The 25,408-nt window shown below is 31.3% G+C and overlaps 1 protein-coding gene across 1 annotated transcript in view; it reads left to right on the top strand.

Moving 5' to 3' along the window:
• LOC115878279 (integrin alpha-PS2) overlaps positions 1-25,408 on the top strand; it is a 250,658-nt gene that overhangs the window by 186,022 nt on the left and 39,228 nt on the right. The window contains exons 8-11 of the mRNA XM_030894733.1: positions 17,097-17,272; positions 20,900-21,109; positions 21,227-21,329; positions 24,757-25,003. Of these exons, the coding sequence (XP_030750593.1) occupies positions 17,097-17,272; positions 20,900-21,109; positions 21,227-21,329; positions 24,757-25,003 (736 nt within the window). The remainder of the gene's footprint in view (positions 1-17,096; positions 17,273-20,899; positions 21,110-21,226; positions 21,330-24,756; positions 25,004-25,408) is intronic.

The raw sequence follows: 25,408 nt of genomic DNA, 5'->3' as shown, positions 1-25,408 counted from the left end.
GTAACGAGATATATCTCTGTGTACATTTAAAACACTTAAGGATTATAAATTGTTGTCAGTTAAATCAAGTGTAATTCTTCATTTTCAAACTCGGCTGGCTCCGAGTTTGAAGAGTTCTTTTCTGGACAGCCCCGAGAATTATTAATAATAATTTATCAGTTCGTTTTATAATCAAAGAAACTACTACCATATCACCATATACATTCCCATTGGTGCAGGACGACATGTATAACATGAAGAGTTCAGATTTGTACTAATCCAGTCATTTTTAATCGTCTACTAAACGTTTATTGGTTTTATTGAATTTACTAAATTGTATTAACTAGTTTTTTACGTACTTTTTGCCTAAACTGATCAAATGAATTAAACATCAGCTATTTTAGATTTTAATATGGTTTCGGGTCATACAGTCGTACATCAATTTAATAATACTTTAACAAGAAGCAATGTTACCAGCCAGATGTATTAAATGCTTTATAGCTTGTTACTATATAGGTAATGATAATAAACAATATTTTCCAAGCAGCAAAATTAAATATCTTGCAGACAGTCAAGTGAGTATTATGCCACTTACAGAAATCTAAAAAATAGTTATTTTTTATACGTCGACCGAAAAGATTAATTCACGATGAAATCGGGAGTGAATTAATTTCAGAAGACGATAATGCAATTTTATGGTCGTGTATAAAACAATATTTTTTTTCCATAGCGAGTTACGTTTTAAAAAATATATATTAGTCGGTTTAGAACGTTTTTCTACGTTGTCCGATATCCAATTTCCAGCCTGTTCTATTCGTACAATCCTCTGTTGACAGGTTTCTTTCACTCATCGCTTTGTGTACGCTTTTTTGCCATTCCAGTTTCGATCTTCCATGTTTTCTTCTGCCCTTTGGTTGCCAATTGATTATTTTATTGGGCCATCTAGTGTCCTTCATTCGCTCTACATGTCCGTATCAGATCAGGTGCTTTTTCTCTATATCCTGTGTTATCGTACCTTCTATACCCATTTGTTGTCTTATGGTATTATTTCTTATTCGTTGTTGTCTTGAAATTCCCATTGATCTTCGAATGACATCCATTTCTACGGCCTCTATCCTCTTCTTGTATCTCTCAGTTATTCTCCATGTTTCTGCTCCATACAGGAGGTTGCTCTTTATCATGATTTCATATATATTGAATTTTCTTCGCTTTGTTATTGATTTGCTCCATAATATTCCATTTAGACATCCGATTATTTTTTTCGCGTTGATAATCCTTTTCTCTATTTCTCTGCCGGCAGTTCCAGTTCCAGTGTTATCAAATGTAATTCCCAGGTACTCATACTCTTGACACTCCTTAATTTCGTGACCGTTGTCCAAGTTCAAGTTTCCTTCTTGTGCATACATAGATATTTTGTTTTGGCTATGTTAACTGTCAAGCCCCATTCTCCGTATTCTTCAATAAGTTTTCTTAGCATATATTGCATATCATCTTTGTCATTGGCAACTATTATTTGATCGTCTGCGAATTTAAGTGTGAACAAACATTCATTGTCAATCTCTATGCCCATACCACGGATCTTTCTTTTCCAATTTTTAAAGCGACTGCAACGTATATTTTAAAGAGAGTAGGGGAGATGCAACAACCTTGACGCAAGCCTTTGTCGGTTATAAATGTTTCTGTAAGCTCTTTTCCTACCTTTATTTTTGATTTTGCGTCCTTATGTAGTTCCTTAAGAGCTGTTATTTAAAGAAAAAAAGAATATAAAAAATATTCAGAAAAAAAATATTCAGAAATTATTATTTCAAGGAATTTATTACGAGTAGAAAAAATATTGTGCTGGGTTGGCGTTGGTTTCTATGTAATTTGACAAATAAATGAAGCTGTCTCTTTAATTGTCAGTTTTGAGTGAATATTTTTGAATTCTTTTTTGTGTCGATTGCTGATTGAATTGCAGCCAGAAATGGCTCAAAACAAAATAAGTAAATTACCAACAGATATTCAGGCTGAGGCGAGAAACGTCATATCCAAACTACTTCGATTTAAATCCCGAATAACTTATGAAAAGGAATACAAAAATTTTCAAAAATGGAAGCAATTAAAAAACTTGCGAGAAGAAATCAAGTTTTTAACCTATCCTCGCTGTTAAAGTATCGTTTAATCTACCCTTGCCTTAAAATACTATTTTATCTACTATTTTTGATAGATATAAGGCAATTTTAACAGTTGCTATGGAAAAAATAAAATGATTTTTCTGTAAAATGCTGCTGCGTTAAGAATCTAAACGGAAACCAGCATCACAGAGCACTCTGTGCCAGCATGTCAGTGAGTTTTTACTTGTAAAGAAATTTTCTTAACCAACAAAAATCGTTTAACGTTTCAGATGGTGTATTTCCCCCCGCCATCAGAAGAAAAATAAAAAAGAATATAAAAATAACTTCAACGGTTTTAATAGACTCGTCTGCTAAAAAAAACTAGTGTTCTCGGAGTAGTTTTTAGATATCTTTTTTTCTTTATTCTTTTTGAACTTTCCTTCTGACGGGGGAGGGATATACTACCTAAAACATTAAGAATTTTTTGTCGGTTATGCAAATTTGTAGTAAAAGCCTCTAACAAGCTGGTTTTCGTTTATATCCTAACAAGAATTTTGCAAATAATAGCTTCCTTATTTTAAGATTTGCGTTTCAGTGGCAAAATACCAAACGAAACTATTTTCAAGAAATGAAACAATATAAACATTATATAAAATCTACTAATTTGTATTAAAATATATAACTTTGCAGAAACAGTATGCAAAAGTCGATGCTAATTTAAGGCATTAAGTAAAAATAAATTAATTAATTAATATAAAATAGTGCTAAGATAGTTACAAATTCTTTGTGTTTTGAATGAAAACACAGGTATTTTTAGAGGTATTTATTCTAAAAACCAATCAAGAACACAATCAACGATAGGAATTTGCATTCAAATCAAAATATTGCATTCAGACGTGAGTACTCGTAGAAATTATACATAAAATCTATTTTTGTACAAAGTTATTGGAGTAATACCATATGATTGAAAAAAAATGAAGTCAAATAACCTTGGAAATGATGATCGATGACATGTTTTATGTAAAATTATAAATATGATAAATATCATCGGCCATTTCCAATTAAATTCTCTAAAAAAATTAAGTAGAATAGGTGATTTTTGAGAGACAAGCAACATAAGGTTATGAAAAAAATGCGTTGATGCTGGAAAATATTTACCTATCGCAAAACAAATAATGTCATTTTTTAACATAAAAAATTAAACTATGTTTTTTGAAATTATTCCTAAACCCCCATTGCTAAGTTTAGATAAAAAACATACACAAAATACATTCTACTGTATATTCAGACTTTTATGTAGACTTGAAACGTCCAATATTATACCGAGTGTTTCTCAAAAGTGGCTCACCGGCTATAACTTTTTTATTTTTTCAGAAACAAATACGAGATTTGGTATGTTACTATATGACATAAATTAGGAATGATTGACGTTTTCAATTGTTTCCGGGCACTTCCTGTTTCACGGGAAATGACTAGAACTTTTGATTTTTTAATGACACTCCCTGTATTATTTTTACTTTATTTGAGAGAAATTACATTCTGAATAGAATGACATATCATGTGTCAACTTTTTGACATTTTCAATTAAAAAATAGCATTTCAAATTTCGATTTAGAGTGCCACGGTCATAAATGTAACGACAATTTGACTCGAAATACCAAGTGTATGGTATCAAATTATTCGTAAAAATGCTTTTTCCAAATATGCTGATGAGCCACCCTGGTTCTATTAAAAAAAATTGACTTATGATTAAAAATACGAATTTGGAATCTTTTAATCGGTCAGGACAAGACACCGAAAACATTAGACGAGCAAATCTATTTTTCCAAGCTTCCTTGATTAAAAATTAGTGTTTTTAACACAGCCATCGCTCTCTAGATTGAAATTTAAAATACGATTTAAGTAAAACGAGAAAGTAAAAAAATACTGAGGGTGCCATTTAAAAATGAAAAGTTGTAGTCATTTCCTGTGAAACAGGAAGTGACCGAAAACACCTAAATGCTTTAATCAATCCTGATTTATGTCATATACTAACTTAACAAATCTCGTTTATTTATTATTTGTAAAAATAAAAAAGTTATAGGAGTCGGCCACTTTTGAGAAATACCCGGTATAGTAAGTTCTATTTGAAACTAAAAATTGGCAGTTATTTCCAATACCGGAAATGCAAGAAAGTGGAAAAGAAAGAACTATTGAATTAATTAAAAAAAATAAATAAATGCCTTTATTGTCAAAAAATTTTTCAATTTGTAGACAAAGGTAAACTAACAAACAAAGTAGAAAAAAAAACAAGGTACACAAACAAACAAACAAACAAACAAAAGATAATACAAAACATTATATAAATAATATTGTCAGTCTTATTGTTAAAATAAACATTTATAAATGTTTACAATGTCAAAGAACAAAAAAATTAAAATAATATTCAAAAATATTTAGCCAGTTTATAGCAAAATATCAATGACCTCTAAATAAATTAATTTCGATGTCATTAGTAAATATAGCAATAGCAAACATTAGACCAGTGTTTTCAAGATCAAATTCGATTTTCAATTCAAATATAATTTACATTTACGGCGTAGAAAGCCTTGTCTAGTAAATAAGAGTTCAATGCTTTGCGAAATGAAAAAAATGATGTTATGGATTTGATTTCAAATGACAGGTGATTGTGCATTTTTTTCGAGTTGTATAATATTGAACTTTTAACTAACTCTGAGCGTGGGGTAGGTAGATAAAGATCTTGCTCCGCGTTCCTGAGTGGATAAGTGTGAGATGGCCTGTCTTGAGAAGCTGATACATGTTTACGTATTAGGCAAACGGATTCAAATATAAATAAGGAAGGAAGAGTCAATATTTTTAATTTTTTAAAAAAGTCCCGGCAATGAGTTATGCTGTTTAGTCCCAGTGAATATCGAACAGCTCTCTTCTGGAGCCTGAAAATGCGGTCAAATTGAGTCGCACAACACGTACCCCAGAATGGAAGGGCATACCTGAGGTGCGACTCAAAAAGTGCATAATAAACAGTTCTAGCCACTGACAAGTTAAGCTCTTTAGAAACAGACCTTAATGCAAAACAGGCAGAGCTCAATTTTTTCGACAAAGCTTCGATATGTATGTCTCATTTCAGAGAATTGTCCACAACAAGCCCCAAGAACTTTACAGATTTGACGACGTCAATGGTGGTGTTGTTAAGTACAAAAGGCTGCAACGAGTTTTTATACGACAAAGCTTTAGTTTTAGAAATGTTGAGACTCAGGAGGTTCGAATCGCACCAAGATTTAATGGTGATTAAGTCATTTGATATAGTCCTATGAAGTGCCGTGATGTCCTTGTTGCTCCAAGTGAAGCTAGTGTCGTCCGCAGAAAGACATATTTTGCCACTGATGTTTATGTTAGCAATGTCGTTAATAAAAAGAAGAAACAAAATAGGGCGTAGTACTGAGCCTTGTGGTACTCCACATTCTATTGGCTTGCTAGAAGACAACGTGGTATCCACCCTCACAAGTTGACTTCTGTTGCTCAGATACGACTTAAACCATTCGAGAGATGATCCCCTGAACCCATAGTGCTGCAGTTTATAAGAAGTAACTCTTAAAACATTCAAATTTATCAGTACCTAAATTGGATACTGAAAAAGCTTTTAATAAGAATCCCTATTGAATGCGGGGCTTGACATTATTACGATTGCTAATTTCAAAGGTCACTATAGCGCTTTTTTCTTTTTATATGCTATATTTTATATGCTAGGTACACTAATACTCAAGATATAAATTAGACAAAAGCATCGAAGTAACAAACCGCAACTAAATAATGCCCTATTTAGTAAACTGTGTGATTCACTCCGATCTTCTACTCTTGGAAACATATACGACCAGCCTACTACGACCACGAAAGAAATAAAAATGGCAAATAAGCGTCCGATTAAGTTCGCCTTTTAAGTAGCGAGTTATTGAGACAATTAAAAGTGTGTGGTCACTGTTGGTGTGGTTGTGTAGGCCACGCTCTACGTCACCCGGACCATCTGTTAATAAACTACTTCGGTAAATACTGGGTCATCGGTTTTTTAAACGTATATACTCGCCACAAACCAGCCGGAGTGGATGGATGTTGATTGTGTTCATAAGACTACTGACGAAATTCTTTATTTCTCGGTCTTGTTTTGATTTTGCAATCGCTTTTAATCAAGGTTGAGTTAAAGAATGCATATGCGTTTCGACACACGATGATTGCAATTGAAAGGTGTCGACTTTTGATTTCTTCTCATCGGATCTGTTTTATATGGCGTGAAATGAAAGTAAGAGCTGGAAAAAAAGGTTCATAAATCAGTTGTTATTCTTTGCCAAAATAGTATACAAAATTTGTTAAAGAATATAAAGCTATATCTACAGCAGATTAATTTTTTGTAATAGAATGTGTTGGTATTCTTTTAATAATGCATTATAAAAATTAAAATTATTTTTGATACACCATTTAAAAATATTCTTTAAAATTAAGTGTATTTCTTATTTTTTCATATATGATATTAATTTTCAAACTTATGGTACTATACCAGGTGCGTCTCAAAAGTGGCTCAACCCCTATAACTTTTTTATTTTTTAGTATATGACATAAATTGGGATTTATTGACGTATTCAATTGTTTTCGGTCACTTCCGGTTTCACTGGAAATAACTACAACTTTTGGTTTTTAAATACCACCCTCGGCATTTTTTTCTTTATTCGATATAAAATGACACTCTAATCAAATGACATATCAACTTTTGACATTTTCGCATATGGTTTATTTGAAATTGTATCATGCGGTTCATAACGACAATTTGACTCGAAATACGAAGTGTGTGGTATCAAATTTTTCGTAAAAAATGCTTTTTTCAAATATGATAATGAGCCACGCTCGTTCCATTTAAAAAAATTGAGATATGATTAAAAATACGATTTGGGCATCTTTTAACCGGCCAGGACAAGACACTAAAAGCATTAGACGATCAAATATATTTTTCCAAGGCTCCTTGATTAAAAATTAGTGTTTTTAACACAATCATGGCACTCTTGATTGAAATTTAAAATACAATTTGTTTTTGAGTGACTATGTCAAAAGTTAACATATGATATGTCATTCTATTCAGAGTGTCCTTTTCTATCGAATAAAGTAAATAAATACCGAGGGTGCCATTTAAAAATCAAAAATTGTAGTCATTTCCGGTGAAACAGGAAGTGACCGAAAACAATTGAATACGTCAATAAATTCCAATTTATGTCATATACTAACATACCAAATCTCGTTATTTTATCTGAAAAAATAAAAAAGTTATGGGGGTGAGCCATTATTCAGACGCACCCGGTCTAGAACCATAAGTGACTCTAATAAATTTACCTAGCAGTCCACGCAGAGCAGACAAATTAATATACAAAGTTCTGATGATAAAATATATTTCCAAAAATCTAATACACAATACTTTGACTTATTTGAGTAATTACTAGAATTTTAAAGCATTCTTATTCTTATATTAATTCCATCTGTACACTACACTAAATATTAATTTGCCAGAATAAAGTTCTTTCAAGATTTTACTTCTTTCAATGTTGTTAAGGAAGTAAGAAAGGCCATCAATCGCATACCATTGACATAACTTTTTGGTATACAGGGTGTTTCAAAACAAATGCGAAAAACTTCAGGGGGTGATTCCTTGTTCAAAATAAAGGGTAGTTTGCTTTATAAACGTTGGGTCAAAAGTCAACCATTAGGGAGATATCGCGGTACAAAGATGGCGGAAAAATAATGTTTTTATTTTTTATCTTGAAAACGAAAAGAGATAGACTAATGAAATTTTACGGAAGCATTACTGTTATGAAAACACACTTTCTGGTAATTTTTTAAAATGAGTGGAAGGGGTTGAAATAAACTACCCCTATCATTCTTGTTAATGAAATTTAAAGAAAAATCTTATCAAACACATGCAAAAAAAAATAATTTTGATAGTTCAGTTTATTTAGAAACTTTTTTATCTCTTGTGTTTTTTTGATAAAACTCACCGATTTGAAATTAAAAAATAAAATGTAAAGCATTACATGTCAGGACAAAAAACATTTTTAGATAAAGAATCTAGTGGGCAGCTGTAATTTTTTTAGGAAAAAGTCTAGTCGGCCGCTGTCACTTTTTAGGATGTTTCTAATATTGTTTTATTTGACATTACCCTACTGCAATACGTTATTATCTAGATTATAATTATTATCATTATTATCACTAGATTCTTAATCTAAAAATATTTTTAGTCCTGACATGTAATGCTTTACATTTTATTTTTTAATTTCAAATCGGTGAGTTATAAAAAAATTACAAGAGATAAAAAAGTTTCTAAACAAACTAAACTATCCAAATTAATTTTTTTGCATGTGTTTGATAAGATTTTTCTTTAAATTTCGTTAACAAGAATGATAGGGGTAGTTTATTTCAACCCCTTCTACTCATTTTAATAAAGTGAAAAAATTACCAGAAAGTGTGTTTTCATAACAGTAATGCTTCCATAAAATTTCATTAGTCTAGCTCTTTTCGTTTTCAAGATAAAAAATAAGAACATTATTTTTCCGCCATCTTTGTACCGCGATATCTCCCTAATGGTTGACTTTTGACCCAACGTTTATGAAGCAAACTACCCTTTATTTTGAACAAGGAATCACCCCCTGAAGTTTCTCGCATTTGTTTTGAAACACCCTGTATAGATATTTTGCGAGGTTTCAAAAAATGTTTTACCTGTGCCTCTTTTTTACCCTCTCGTCCTCTATTTTTTATTTTGAAAGTTGGAACCCTAGCATAATGTGCTCCTTCAACATTCAATACATACAGGTGTGATATTTTACAATACATTTCTTTAAAATAACTTACAGTGTTATTATTATTAAATAAATCAAAACAATGACAAAATTATGCGCTTTCACTTGCCTACATTTTTATTTTAAGGTCAAAAAACAACTCAATATTAAAAGTACTGCAGGCTGATTTACAAACAAACTACTCTTAAGACATGGTTATACTACATTTTAAACTTCTTCTCTTAAAAACTATCAGTGTAAAAATATATCATACGATCGCAAAAAACGGCGTCAGAGTTGGCTAGGGCATAAAGATCACTGTAATCATGTAAAATTATATAGCCAATGTCATCGACTGTCAGTTCCAAGCCACCTTGACGCCGTTTTGTTTTTCAAATTTCTGTAAACAAAATTATACACATTTCTTTATATTAACTATACAGGGTGTCCCAGAAATAAATGCAAGTATTTTAACTGGTAGTATATTACAACCTCCGAAACAAGCCTATGAGGTTACTTTCGCGAAAAAAAAAATTTTGGAAATTCGAAATTTTTTGGATTTTTTTTCCATTATTTCTTGATAATATGGCAACATAGGTATTAGATTAAATTTATAAAAAAGAAAATCCAAAAAAGATCCAGTGCTTCTCAAAATTTTAGCAAAAAATCATTTTTTTTTTGAAAATTTTCAAAGCAAAATAACTCCCTTATTTTGGACTTATTTGAAAAACGATGAAGAGAAAATATTATGTTTAAAATAATAAAAAATACTTGCACTTATTTCTGGGACACCCTGTATAGTATTTCAACTTTTCAGTCGCCATATTGATATACAAGATGAGTCTTAAATAAATGCAAATATTTTTAAGGTTGGTACATTTCGATTCCAAGCTGTCTATGGTTTTTTACCAAAAAAAAAAAATACTGATGCTTCCAAAACCAAAGCAGGGACAGGGATAGAAGTATTTGGGCCGAAAACTGAATACTCCGAACCAATGGGCACCTACCCCAGTATCCTTCAGGCAGAAATTTGCGCTATCGAAAGATGCGTACAATTTATCTTGGATAGGAACTATCGAAAACAGGAAATTGCCATCCTATCCGATAGTCAGGCAGCACTTAACGCGATCAACTCAGTAACCATCAATTCGAAGTTGGTCAAAGAATGCCTAGAGAAGCTCAACAAATTAGGCAAAGAAAATAAAGTCCTCCTACTCTGGGTGCCTGCTCATCAAGGGATAGAAGGCAATGAACAAGCAAATGATCTAGCTAGAAAAGGAGCGAACACTCCACTAACAGGACCAGAACCGTTCTGTTTTCCAAACGGGAACCAACTGAAAGCGGAACTGAAGAATCTGGAAGACTCCATCCGTAACTTGGACTGGGTGTCCTCCAACGGTCTAAGACACTCGAAAAGTTCCTCAGAACTTATGACCAAGAAAAATCAAAGGTTTTCCTTGATTTAAGTAAAAACATTCTTCGGATTGTCACGGGGTTTCTAACAGGACACTGTCTCCTCAACGAACACCTCAGTAGGCTGAAACTGAGAAACAACGGCGAATGCAGATTTTGTGGGGAAAATGGGGAAACACCAGACACCTTATCACTGAGTGTGCCGAGACGACGACCATTCGTGCCATGAACCTTGGCACGTCTGATGTCGAGGATGGAGAGCTGGCTTTCTGTGGAGCCGTCTCAGATACTGGCTTTTCTTAAAGCCCTGAGACTGTATGATGAGTTATAACTCGTTATAACTCAAGAAAGGGGAACACACAATAGATCTATAAGGTCGCGGTGATTAACTCCCCTTCTAAACATTCTACATTCTACATGGATTTTTACCAAAAAAAAAATTTAATTTTTGTATTTTTCGAAATAAAAATTTGGAAAATTACTTAAAAAACGGCAAAGAGAAAATATATTATGTGTTTTATCGAGATCGATCAACCCTGAAACTATTGGCACTTACTTAAGACTACCCTGTATTTTTATTCTATCTGCAGCTACACTGCAGTTAAATGATTTACCAGATTCGCATTACAACATAAAATATTTTGTCTGGTAGGTTTGTTTACAGGATATGCAAACATCCTCTGATTATTAATAAGAATTTTTGCTAAAATTAGATTTACCTCTTTAGTATTTCAGTAACATCCCAACAATTTTTGTATATTTTTTTGATATTGATACTAAGAATTATTATTATTCGACACAACGAAATTTATTTTGAATGGTTTATTATAAGAAACTTTCTTCAAACAAATAAGTAACTGATATTTTGGTATTAAACGGTGTTAAAAATAATTCAGAGGCCACTGATTCATTAAATCTTTAGTAGTTGTTGGCCGTAAATTTTAATTCTAAAAATACAACATTACAACACAGTTTCCAGTTAGTATTACAAATACCTTTTAGGAAGATTCGTCCATATCAATTTAAAAAAAAACTGCATTATACCTACATACAATAATGATTTGTTAATTTAAAAAACAAATATGTTCAAGGCATATTTGAACAAAAACATCAATATTTAAAGAATTAAAAATGACTGGTAGAGAACGTCATTATAGAAGACTAGATAGTAATTTATATTTTCGATTAGTTACATTCATTTTGGATTGTGGAGGTTTGTAATTGTGGTAGAAATGTGCTGTAGATCGTGTAGATGTCGAAAGTAAATGTGACAGTAGATTAATCATTTTTTCTCAAGTTTATTTTGCTGTTATAATAAATGACATACAAAATAAATTGGTGGCATTTATTTTCGACACACAATTTTATTTTTATTTTCAGTTTGAATATTTTTGCAGATTTTAGACATGCATATACACACTTTACAAGAAGTGACTAAATTGACCTGAGTTACGTTAATTAAAAAAAATTATGATACAATCCACTTTAGATAGATACTTATAAAAATAATTCAAACCTTACTGTAGAGATGGAAGATAGCGCTTGATTACCACTTATTTTTTAATTAAATTTTAGTTAAGTTATTTAAGTTAAATTTAAGTTTGTCCACACATTTTTATTTAAAAATTTATATTCTGTTTATACAGGGTTCGGCAATAGTGCGTCGGGCATCTGTAGCTCGTAGAATAAAAAAATTGTGAATTTTGTTTATGTGCACACCTAAAGTATGTACGAGGATGTATTTCAGGAAAATATTTTAATTTCTATAGGGTGGCTCAAAAAAGTGTGAGTGGATCGGGATGATTTTTTTTAATGGAGCACCCTGTATTTTATTGCATTTTTAGCTTCCTTTCTGATCACTTTACATAATCTTAAGATATGAGTAATTATATTTTTATAGTTTCAGAGATATTAAAAAATAAATCAAAATATATTTTCCAGCCTTTCATAAAAAAATCATTAAAAATACAAGAACTGTTCTGAAATCAAAACTATATTAGGTATTTACTTTAGATAGTATATACTTACTTTGCAATAAATATCGTAATCTTAAATCATACAGGATGTTGAAAATTCTACGCCAAACTTTCGAAAACATAAAATAATTTTTCTTTTTTTTTTCTTTCATGGAACAGCCTGTATATTATTTTTTTATTAGATGGAGTTTCGCAGATACACGCAGTATTATTTCGATGGCTTTATTATGGCTCTTTCAACGGTAAAATACAATAGAAAAATCATTGGGTGGCGTTGATAAAAATTTACTGTGGAAAATGCCAATATAAAACGCGAATTAATCCGCAATTAAAAATTTTGAAGTACTCTAAATACAAAGAATTTTGATTCTTTAATTCTCCATCTACTGAAAAAATAATATACAGGGTGTTCCATTTTAAAAAAAGGAAGAAAAATTATTTTATATTAGAAAGTTTAGCGTAGAATTTTGAACATCCTGTATGATTTACGATTACCATATTTATAGCAAAGTTAAGTACAGACCATCGAAAGTAAATACCTAATACCGTATGATCGAATAAAAACGGCGTCAGCTATGAAATTAAGATCGCTGTCATTTTATATGTAAAATTATATGGAAAATGTCATCGATCGTCATTTCCAAGAATTCCAAGCCAACTGGACGCTTTTTTTTATCATACAGTATAATATCTACTTTTGATTTCAGGGCAGTTCTTGTATTTTTAATATTTTTTTTTAATAAAGGCTGAAAAATACCGGGTGCGTCTCAAAAGTGGGTCACCCCTATAACTTTTTTATTTTTTCAGATAAAACGACGTTATTTGGTATGTTAGTATATGAGATAAATTGTGATTAATTGACATATTCAATTGTTTTCGATCACTTCCGGTTTCACCGGAAATGACTACAACTTTTGATTTTTAAATGGCACCCTCGGTATTTTGTTACTTTATTCGATAGAAAATGACACTATGAATAGAATGACATATCATATGTCAACTTTTGACATTTTCGCATATGGTTTATTTGAAATTGTAACATGCGGTTCATAACGACAATTTGACTCAAAATACCAAGTGTGTATTTCCGGTGAAACCGGAAGTGACCGAAAACAATTGAATAGTTCAGTCATTCCCAATTTATGTCATATACTAACATACCAAATCTCGTTCTTTTATCTGAATAAATAAAAAAGTTATAGGGATGTGCCACTTTTGAGACGCACCCGGTATAGACATATACCTCTATTTTATTTATTTATTAATATCTCTGAAGCTATCGAAATATATTTACTCATATTTTAGGAACGCGTAAAACGATCTGAAAGGAAGCCAAAAATGTAGTAATATACAGGGTGTTCTGTTTAAAAAAAATTATCCCGATCCACTCACAATTTTTTGAACCACCCTATAGAAGTGAAAATATTTTCTTGAAATACATCCTAGGTACATACTTTAGGTTTGCACTTAAAAAAATGTCCAAGTTTTTTATTCTAGGATTTTTTATTCTATTTTTTCGGATGGAAGTTAAATAAGTCGTTATTATCAATGACAAATAGAAATGATGTTTTTTTTGTCCAAATCTACCACTCCCCAACATACTTACACTTATTTAAAAGACTCCTTTAATTAGTTTCACTCATCTATTGATGATGCTGACATGGTTAATCCAGAATTTAAAGTAAAAAGCTTTGGTGATTTTTGGTGTATTATCGCATTATTTTGAGGATGTTTTTTGAGGATAGCATCGTGTTTAGTAACAAATTCTTGTTACTAAATAGGTATCTCAATCACCGGAAACTCTTATTACGAAACATCGCAAAATGTCCCAAACATTTGCCCGTAATGTGTGCTGCGTTCCGCCGCGGCTTCTCGCAACTCCATAAGTAATTACCCGATCTGTGCTGTTAGAATTCCCGACGCGCCTTCTTTTACGGTTCTTAATAACTATAAATTTAAATCTCCCAGTGTGCCGCGCTATCTCGAATCAATCTATCGATTTAGGCTTTCATGCTGATCTTATTTTAATTTAATGCTCGTGTGTGATGCGTTACCGTTTTCCTCTTTCTGATATTATAGGGGGATTAAATCGGGAGATTTAGTCGATATAGGTATCGTTGAGATAAGATACATTGAGAAGAAGTATGGCCTTGGATAGTTATTAAATATTTTTTTTGTATTTTTCACTATACTTTTATGTTTTTGTTTTTTTTTCATATACAAATAGTGATTAAACAGAGAATCGCGAAAAAACAATGTTGAAACCAAAGCAATGAAAACTCATTCGTGTAACTTTATGTCGACGGGATAGTTTTTCAATAGTAATTTTTCCTAATCAAAGCCACCTAATGATTTTTGTCTACTATTTTACTGTTGAAAGAGCCATATCTAATAAAACTGCGAATATTTGCGAAACCGATAAAAATTTTGATATATTTTTTATAAAAGATAAAAAAGATAAAAAAAAGTGTGAGTGAATCGGGATGACTTTTTTAAACGGAACACCCTATATATAGGCAAAATAAAACACTAACTCGTCACAATATATCAAAACACTTTACTTTTGTACTTGGTCCAGTGAAAAGGTAAAGTATTTTGGTGTATTGTGATTTGTGATGATTTAGTGTTTCATTTTGCCTATATACGGGGTGTTCCGTTTAAAAAAAGTCATCCAGATTCACTCACACTTTTTTGGGTCACCCTGTCTACAGGGTGACTCTACTACAACTATTTTAACTTCTAAGTTAAAATAGTTTCCTGAAATACTTTTTTAAACAACTTTCCTAAATTTTTTATTATAGGAGCTACAGATGCCCGACGAACTATTGCCGATCCCTGTATACAGGGTGTCCGAACTGTATTCCGGAAACTTCGGCAGCATATTCTGCGGACATAAATAAGTAAAAAAGTTCATATAAATGTATATCCTAAAATACTTAGTTTCGGAAATACAGGGTGTAGAAGTTTCATTTTTATTTCGATTTTTTTCAGATAATTTCTTAAGTACCGTCAATATTTATGAAAGAGAGAAGAGATGAAAATTGGTGTATAGGAGTTTTCTGACATGGGAAATTTGATTTTGATGTCAATATGACTCCTATTTGTAGGGGCGCCACCTACATGTGTTTTAACTGTTTTAAAGAGTAATAAGTTTTCGTCGGTACCTACTACGGTATACCTACGTCGGTATAAAACTACTGAGTGAACAAATATGCATTTCAATACATGTCATTATTAACATGTCATTATTGAAATAAACGTGTTGAGTAGATAGTTATTTCACTGAAATAATAAATTTGGGAACTATTTGTTTTTTTTTAAATTAATCATAAGTTTTTCCACGAAAAAATGATAAAACAGTTCATGTTGAACTTTTAGCACAAAAACATTTCGAATTTATGATTTCAGTCTAAAGGTGCGTTCACTCCGGCTGCGCCGCTCCGCGCCGCGCCACGCAAATCATTTTTTAACATATACTTTTGTGCGCGCTAAAAAAATACACTTGAAAAGTATATGTTAAAAAAATGTTTTGTGAATGCACCTTAATAACTATTTAGTCAACCTGCATTTATGTCAGTGATAGGAGGTATTGATAATTTCGATTCAAAATATCTCGAGAACCATTAATCGTAGCGATGTTTACCTTTTAGATAAGAAGATACCTTTTTTACGTAATAAACGTCTTAAATGTATATTTTTCATCAAAAAAATGTTTTCATCAATATCAAATTTCTCATGTCAAAAAACTCTCAGACACCAATTTTCATTTAAATTGACGTTAATTCAGAAATTTACACCCTGTATCTCCGAAACTAAGCATTTTAGAACATATAATTATATATGTCCTAAACAAAAAAACATATTATAATTTTTATGAAGTTTTTTACTTATTTTTATCTGCAGAATATGCTGCTGAAGTTTCGGGAATACTGTTCGGACCACCCTGTATATTAAACATAAGCATTGTTTGAAAGTAATTTTAGGAACTGACACTTGGTATGGAACTAGTTCAAAATAATATAATCACATGTTTAATTATTAACGAGTTTAGAATTCGAATTCAACTTAACCAAACCAAAATTCGAATTTGGTTTGAATCATCTGATCATCTGATAAACTATAGAATTTAATCTGGAATTTAAAGGATCATTTTTCATAGCTATCGAGCTATAGATTGAAAATACTAGATACTTCTGCTATTAATAGTGTAGTAAAAGCTCTTAGTAATTTGAGCTGATATTTTTGATTACAATACATAATTTTGAAATATATTAAAACAATACAGTTATTATCCATTTATTTGTATTTCTTGTCAAAATATAATACAAACAGTCTAGAAACTCATTTTCCTGTTATGAAATTCGCGTATATTACCACACACATAACAAAGAAAATTGCAGTATGTTAAAACATTTAGTTCCACATAGATTCGTGTATTTATTTACATAATTTATGAAAGCATAGTTAGAGCAATAACGAACGAGATATTTTAGGAATTCAGGAATTCATATCAACCAACTATTTTAACGCATAAACTAAAAATACTAATTTCCAATTTAATTTACTCAATATTTTTCATTTTATTACATACACACACGCACAATACATAAACGCTTTGGTGTATTTTTATCTTATTTTGCTTCATTTAACCGTTTAGTTATGTTATTTATAAATAGTATGATGGATATTTGTATGATTTTAAAATAGAACTAATCACTTTATTTAAAGAAAATATCCAACATACTGATTAATTAATTTCATCAAATAAAAAATGCTAATCGGCTTAAACTTTACCTGGAATGGTTCAACATCTGTCAATTTTACAGGTTCGGTTCATCAACAGAGTTTAGAGACAAGACCAGCTGTTTTTCAAACTAGGGAAGGGAAGCAGCAAGATGACGACTCGTATTTGGGATATTCCACCATTGTGGGTGACTTTTTGGGTAATGGGGAGCAAGGTGTAGCGGTTGGTATGCCTAGAGGAGCAGAGCTTCACGGAAAGGTTAGTTTTATATGAAGGCAGAAGTTGAAATGGCTTCTTAAACCCTTAATTTGTTTATCATAGCCAACAATAGCGCGGCCAACAAAGAGAGTGCCGAAATTGAGAGCCCTACACCAATCCAATTGACTTTGGAAATACTATACATTTTTCGATTAAACATCACATCCGATTTTATTAAAAAAAATAAAAAAGGGAAAAAAATTAAGTCTTAATTTATCTAAAAAGCATATTATATATATTTTTTTAATTTTTTAATATACCGGGTGCGTCTCAAAAGTGACTCACCCCCTATAACTTTTTTATTTTTTCAGATAAAAAAACGAGATTTTTTGGTATGTTAGTATATGACATAAATTAGTATTAATTGACGCAATAAATTGTTTTCGGTCACTTCCTGTTTCATCGGAAATGACTACAACTTTTGATTTTTAAATGACACCCTCGGTTTTTTTTTATTTCATTCGATAGAAAATATCATTTTGAATAGAATGACCTTTTTTCTCAACTTTTGATATTTTCGCATATGGTTTATTTGAAATTATAACATGTAGTTCCTAACAACAATTTGACTCGAAATGGTATCAAATTATTCGGAAAAATGCTTTTCTCAAATATGCTAATGAGCCAGCCTCGTTCCATTTGAAAAATTTGAGATATGATTAAAAATGCGATTTGGGCATCTTTTAACCGGCCAGAACAAGACACTAAAACATTAGACGATCGAATCTATTTTTCCAAGGCTCCTTGATTAATAATTAGTGTTTCTAACATAGCCATGGCACTCTAGAACAATTGAATACGTCAATCAACCCTAATGTATGTCATATACTAACATACCAAATCTCGTTTTTTTATGTGAAAAAATAAAAAAGTTATAGGGGTGAGCCACTTTTTAGATGCACCCGGTATAATATCTTGAAAATACCGTGTGATCGTATAAAAATTATAGTTATAGTAAGCATTGAAATGGTGAAGTTTGAGCTTACAGCGAGTTGTAGTGACAATTTTTCATTAATTATTTTTTTATTTCCGTAAAACATTATATTATTAAAGATTACAATACAGGATAAAAATGAATAAGTGCAGAAATTATTAAACGATTTTTTAAAAATGAGATTTTTCATTTTTTTTACGGCGTTTTTATTTTATTTTCTCACATTTTTAACTGGTTATATTTTTTTTTTCTTTTTGAACATTATTTCTTGAAAACTAATAATTATAGTTAAGTTTAGTCAAGTTTTATTGCTAAAGATGTCACACGGTGTCTAGTGTGTCAGTTTTCGTAAAAACTCCATTTTTTAAATGGGACATCCTGTATTTTAGTGCAGTCGGGTTATATTAAAATAGCAAATTTGTTTCTTAGATCAAAAATATATTAGAAATGTGTATTTTTTTAATAGTTTATTTGAATTTAGGGGTTAGCAGGTTTAGAACCAGAAAAAAAAAACTTTTATTTAAAAAACTGCGTCTCGAAAAATTCTCGTCTTTTTCGATGCTATTTTCAGCTAAGAGGTTCTTTTGTCAAGCTTAAATGTTAGTAGTGGCTTTTCCTGATAGGGATTTATTTATGTATTTATTGAATTATATTATTAATTATATTTATTAAATAACTTAAAAAAAATAATTAATTAGAATCAATATTTTTAATCTTAAAGACCAGGTATTTAGAAAAAAACTTATCAGATAAAATTTTTACATTCTCACAATTTTGCACGCCAATTTTTTTACCCACGGTTAAACAGTGATAAAACAAACCATATATTCTGATAATTATGTGTTTGATAACATGTATTTAGTCTCTAAATGGTGGTTAAAATACGTTTCACTTAGTAAATTTCAAATATAATTGTTCGGATATGTTCAGGAACTACACACTTTTATTGAGGAAAACTATAAAATTTTATGATCGTCTCAGAACTTCCTATTTATGTGGTTTACACCTTGAGCGAAACCAAATATAGCTCACATTTTATAGTCGGGAGTCAAAGCATAATACCATTTTTTTACAGCCTGAAATATATTAACAATGAAGCATAAGTTTAGTTAAAAACTGCTCCAATTGTTTGATGAAATGTTTTGTTAATCTAAATTTTTTACTTCAAACAAATATAAAATACTAGCGTGTCCCAGCGACTTCGTTCGCGTCGAATTAATCATTTGTAATGGTGATGATAAAGCAAAGCAAGAATTTCCATTAACATACAAACTGGATAAAATTTTCTCACAATTATGTCAGCATGAGAAAAAACAATATGGCGATATTATTATTATATATTATTATATAACTTGGTAATATTTGAGAGGTAGTTTCATCTCGTTGGAATTTGACTTTCGAAAAATCCGTTTGCCATAAATAAGTAAATAATTACGTCAAGCAGTTTAAGCAGAATCGTGGTTAAGAAATTACGCAACTTTTTGAAACACCCTGTATGATTTTTTAAAAAATTTCAAAATATGTAAAAAAAACAAATAAATGATGCATGTCCAAGCGTTTTTTTAACCGTTTTTTAAGTAACAAATATTGTAATATTTGAGGGGCGTTTTCACCCTCTTGGAATTTGAGATTCGAGAAACCCCTCCTTATCGAACCTCTACACCCCACAGTCAATCTGTTTGCCAAAAATCAGCTTTAAACGTCAAGCAGTTTAAGCAGAATCGTGATGATGGTCATATTTTATGAAACACCCTGTATAACTTTATAAAAAATCTTAAAATATGTAAAACAACAAAATAAAATATACGTGTTTAAAGTTTTTCCGAAAAACTCAGCGGTTTTTAAATAAAAAAAATATTTTAATATTTGAGGGATAGTTTCACCCCCTTGGAATTCGAGTTTCGAAAAATCCCTTCTTATCGAACCTCTACACCCTAAAGTCAATCTGTGTTCCAAAAATCAGCTTTTTACGTCAAGCTCTTTAAGCAGGATTGTGATTAATCAATGACCAGATTTTTCGAAACACCCTGTATACATTTTTAAAAAATCTTAAAATATGTAAAAAAAACAAAATAAAATATACGTGTTTAAGCGTTTTTTCGAAAACTTCACCGTTTTGTAAATAAAAAATATTGTAACATTTGAGGGGTGGTTTCACTCTCTTGGAACGGGAATTTCGAAAAATCCCTTCTTATCGAACATCTACACCCTAGAATCAACCTGTATGTCAAAATCGAGCTTCTTACGTTGAGTGGTTTGAGCAGGATCGTGATTAATCAGTATGTCAGTCACTTAAAGATTTTATACCAATTTTAAAACTATTTCGTTAATCTCTTAAAAAAGTACAAGTCTTTAGAGTCTTGCTGCCCAGACCAAAAGACCAAGACTACTATATTAGACTACCTGACCAAGACCAAGCGAGTCTTAGTCTTGGTTTTGCATTTGCTCATCACTATTTCTTCTAAATCTTCCACTTTTATTATTATTACTTCAAGAGGTATTCTAAATTTTTATACAATGATACAAAGACCGAAACAACCTCCAGATAGGCAATTTTTTAATATATAACCATCGAGTTAAAATATTAGTATAAAGGGGGGAATAATGAATATCTTTAATTTTTTATTATGTAATTGCGATGGACAATTTACATACTTTAAAAACGTACTAATGCCTACTTTGTTTGTTTCCAGGTGCTTCTATTTACATGGAATTTGACCAACTACAAAAATATCTCCAGCAATCAACTGGGTTCATATTTCGGATATTCTTTGGCAGCGGCCGATGTGGATGGTGACAAAAAGTTAGATCTTATTGTAGGGGCACCACTACACACAGAACCCAACACAGAAGACAAATATGACGTTGGAAGGGTCTACGTCTTCTATCAGGGAAGAAGTTATGTAAGTAGTTTTTGACGTAACAATTTTTAACGATAAAGAAACAATATCATAAGATTTTAAATATTTTTTATACATAGCGATATAATTAAATTTTAAAATGAACTTTTTCGATTGCAGACAAGTTTTAACAAAAGCTCATTTATTGATGGCTTCAATTCCAAGTCTCGATTTGGTCATAGCGTCGCTTATCTTGGAGATCTCAATCAAGATGGTTACGATGGTAAGTGCGATGAGTATTTCTTGCTTTAAAGATAACCCAGAGATGGTATGAGTAACTTACATTAGCAGTTACGACAAGAACAATAAAATAATCTTATTGTAGTACATTTCATTCAAATATAATACAAACTTCAGTATTAACAGCCTCGATATTTTTTACTCGCATACAATTTATATTTAATTTCTTATTTTAAATACTAAACATATTATTACAAAATGAGTTTAGTAATTAACGTAGAATTTAAAACTACTATAATATGTAGTTTTATTTAAAATAGACAAATTGGTAAAAACTAATATACTCGTAAAAAACTGTACAGGATGTTTCAAAAAACTTGTGCCATGCTTTTTTTTTGAGAAATAGTCCAGTAATAACCGGTCTCTGATAAATTTATTGTTATTACCATTATTGTTTAACGTTTATGCCGAATATATAATTCGACAATCTCTTCAAAATTGTCCAGAATGGGCTAGAATAAATGATAAATTATAAACAATATAAGATACGCAGACGACACCGTGGTATTAGCAGAATCCGAAGACCCGCTGCAAACCCTAATGGACAAACTGACAGAAGAAAGTATCAGGATGAGTCTAGAGATTAACACCGCCAAGACAAAAACTATGATTTTCGACAGACATCCGCAAGACAATGAAAAAACCGACATAATGGTAAACGGCGTCCATCTCGAAACCACGCGGAGTTATATTTACTTGGGCAGGGAATTAAACAGCCAGCTAGACCACTCTAAAGAAATCAGAAGAAGAATAGAAATAGCTAGCGCAGGTTTCCTCATCATGCGGAAGTTTTTGTGCCATCCCAGAATAGGTATACCAACGAGGCTAAGAACATTAAAATGTTATATATGGCCCCTACTTCAATATGGATCGGATGATTAGTTAAAATTATCGGATAAAAATTGTTGTCAAAATATTTCGACCAATAGGAGAAGACCGTCGGATCGTCGTGTCATGAGATTTCGATGTGCATGAGACTCCAGCTTAAGTTGGACCTCCCCAAGCAGCATTTGGACGTCGGGACAACGTTGTGTCACGCGACCAAACGTCGGGGCGCAACGTCGGCACCACCTCGTGCCAACCCTAGTCTGTACTAGTTTGGAGAATAATTTTTGGGTCGAAACGACGTTGGATACCGACGTTGGCTAGAAGCCTAATTTAGTACAAACTGCAACGTTGTTTAAAATCCTAATTCACAGAAATACAAAACTAATATGGCGTCTAAGTCGCGTTTTATCCTAAATTGGGATAATTATAGTAAAAATATTATTTTTATGATTTAGTTAGAGACATATGTCAGATGGCAGTGAAGGAAAACAAAACAAAGGTCTACTTTGAAAATACTAATGGGCCTTAAAATTAAAGTTTAAAATTTTCTTGAATTTTTTTTTAGTAAAATGAGAATAATTTATTCGCAGTCGAAAAATTGTTTCCGCGTGTTTTTAGGGTCAAATATTTCAAGTTAATGTATTCAAAAGCAGGAATTGCTATTTTAGGAACGAAACATTTTCTTATTGAACAACATGGCGGCTTTCACGTTGTTGTTTTGGAGATTAAGATGGAGTAGTTCGAGTAGTCGCATACTGGACTAATAAAGTCGCAGTTCGGCCTTCATTGGTAGGTCTATAAATCATCAGTAATGCATATGTCTAATTCAGTCATCCTAGAGTCTAAATTGTGCCGCCCTCTATATTCTAAATAAATCGAGGGGATTAGTCAACCGAGAACAATAAACAAAATGGTTTAAATTTCGTTTTCCAAACCATTTCGTGACATTTGGCGTATGTGACTTTAATCCATCATGCATCGGTAGCGTAGCGTATTTTAAATCTGATGGAAAAAATGGCGACTGATCCCAGAGCGCTAATCGGCGCGTTCAGCAGAAAATTAGTGATCGATGCGGTAGCGCTACGTCCTGATGAACGCGACCAAAACTATTTAAGTGTGGAAGATGTTTGAAGATCATAATTTATGAAACACTTTAACCGACTCTGTAACTCGTTACCCAAGGCAAAAAAGTTAAACGCAAACAACTTTATTGATAAATGTATTGTTTCTACTTTGAAAAATACTAATGGGCCGCCCTCTATATTCTAAATAAACGAGGGAGTGGAAAAAGTATCAGTAATATGTCGATGTATATTTAAATTTAGTTTTATATGTACCTTTCTTATGTCCCATTTTAATTAAGTTTTTTTTTTATAAAAAACAAAAACAGCACTGAACTGAATAGAGCAATGAAGTGAAAATTTAAGATTTAAGGTTACGGTTCAATACAGTTGCAAAAAGGTAGTGGCTCGACGTCCTACCAACGTAAGAATAATGAAATTTAAACAACGTTGGAATTAGTAAAACAGACGACGTTTGCATAACGTTGGAGTAGGTCCTGAAAGTGACGTCGTAAAACTCTTTATTGCCCAACATTGTAACTACGTTGTCCGAATTACCTAAAGATCACTTAAGCAAAAAAGGTTAGAAGACAACGTTTATTCGACGTCGCAGAAGCTTTTACTTTGTTGTAGTACTAGTTCAAAGTCGGCACAACGTCACAACAACGTTTACATTTATTTTAATACCCAAGGTACGGAGCTAACTATTTTTTGTAACTAATCCAACGTTGTGTTTAGTAAACATTTGATCGCAAGTCGTGAAAATGCTACTTGGGTAATTTTTTCTCAATATTATACATTATTCATATGCATGATATGCTGTGATTATACTTTTTTAAAAACAAAATTTTATTTATAAATGTTGCAGGGATGCATAAAAATACGTACTGCATCAATAAAACTTAAAATAAATCAGTAGTACGTAATACAACATGAAGTATATAAAAATAGCAAAATAGCAACAGTCTTGCGGAGTTTGGTTTTCATTAAAACTGTCAATGCTATACATCATCAACTACATGATTTCATCCATGAAAGCTAAAATAAAACTATGTCACAAACGCATTAAAAGAAACAAATGACATGGATCATATGCCAATACGATCGTAAATGTGCATTTTCTATTGTATACAATTGTATTATTTACATATAATAAAAGAGACGACATAAATAAATATTTCATTGCTATTAAACATTTTTTTTTATAAATTTACGAATACAATAGTATCAACAGGATTTAAGGTAATTTTATTTTAATGGTATTATTTATATTTTAAATAATTTAAAGCTCCTGGTGGATGTTAACTGCAATTGTTTTACAAATACAGATGCATAGGATTAGATATCATTCGTCGTTCTACAGTTTTGATAAAAAGGAAGCCATACAAAAGTCTAAAAAGTATTTACTGATAATTAACAACTTATTAAAAAAGTTACATTGATAAGAAAAATCTAAAAGAACTAACATTTCTTTAGAAGCTATTATTTTCAACTTTTCTAATTTAAATGTATTTTTACCAGATTTTGCTGTTGGGGCTCCATACGATGGTGAATTCAATAGAGGTGCAATCTACATCTACTACGGGTCTTCTGAGGGTGTTTTAGAGAAATATGGCCAAGTCATCTACGCTGAAGACGTCCAATCCACCAATGGCATTCCAGTAAACACTTTCGGGTTTTCAATTACTGGCGGGCTGGACATGGATGGAAATGATTATCCAGATATGGCTGTTGGAGCTTACTTAGCAAACTCAGCGTTCTTTTTCAGGTTGATATGATTTTTTAATACTGACTTCTTCCAAAATCTGTGCACATATTAGCAACATCAGCAGATAACGAATACTGTTATTTGTGTTCTGATGATGATGCTAACGTGGTTAGTAAAAATCTTCTACTGATGATATAAATACTCGAATAATAATAGATCATTGCTGTGTATTGTAGTTACAGTATCATACGATCGTAAAAAACAGCGTCAGAGATGGCTTGGAAAGAAGATCGCTGTCATTTTGTATGTTAAATTTATATTATTTCCAAACCAACTGGACGCCGTTTTTTTTTATCATACAGTACATAATTTTCTGTTAAAATTAGTACGTAATATTTTATTATTTTTATCGTAATATTATGTTTTATGTTATTTTAATATTTAAGCAATATTTTAAGCAAAATA

Source organism: Sitophilus oryzae, unplaced genomic scaffold, assembly GCF_002938485.1.
Source record: "Sitophilus oryzae breed Bouriz unplaced genomic scaffold, Soryzae_2.0 scaffold_1507_pilon_pilon, whole genome shotgun sequence".
Taxonomy (NCBI): domain Eukaryota; kingdom Metazoa; phylum Arthropoda; class Insecta; order Coleoptera; family Curculionidae; genus Sitophilus; species Sitophilus oryzae.
This window is presented reverse-complemented; position numbering and strand designations above follow the sequence as displayed.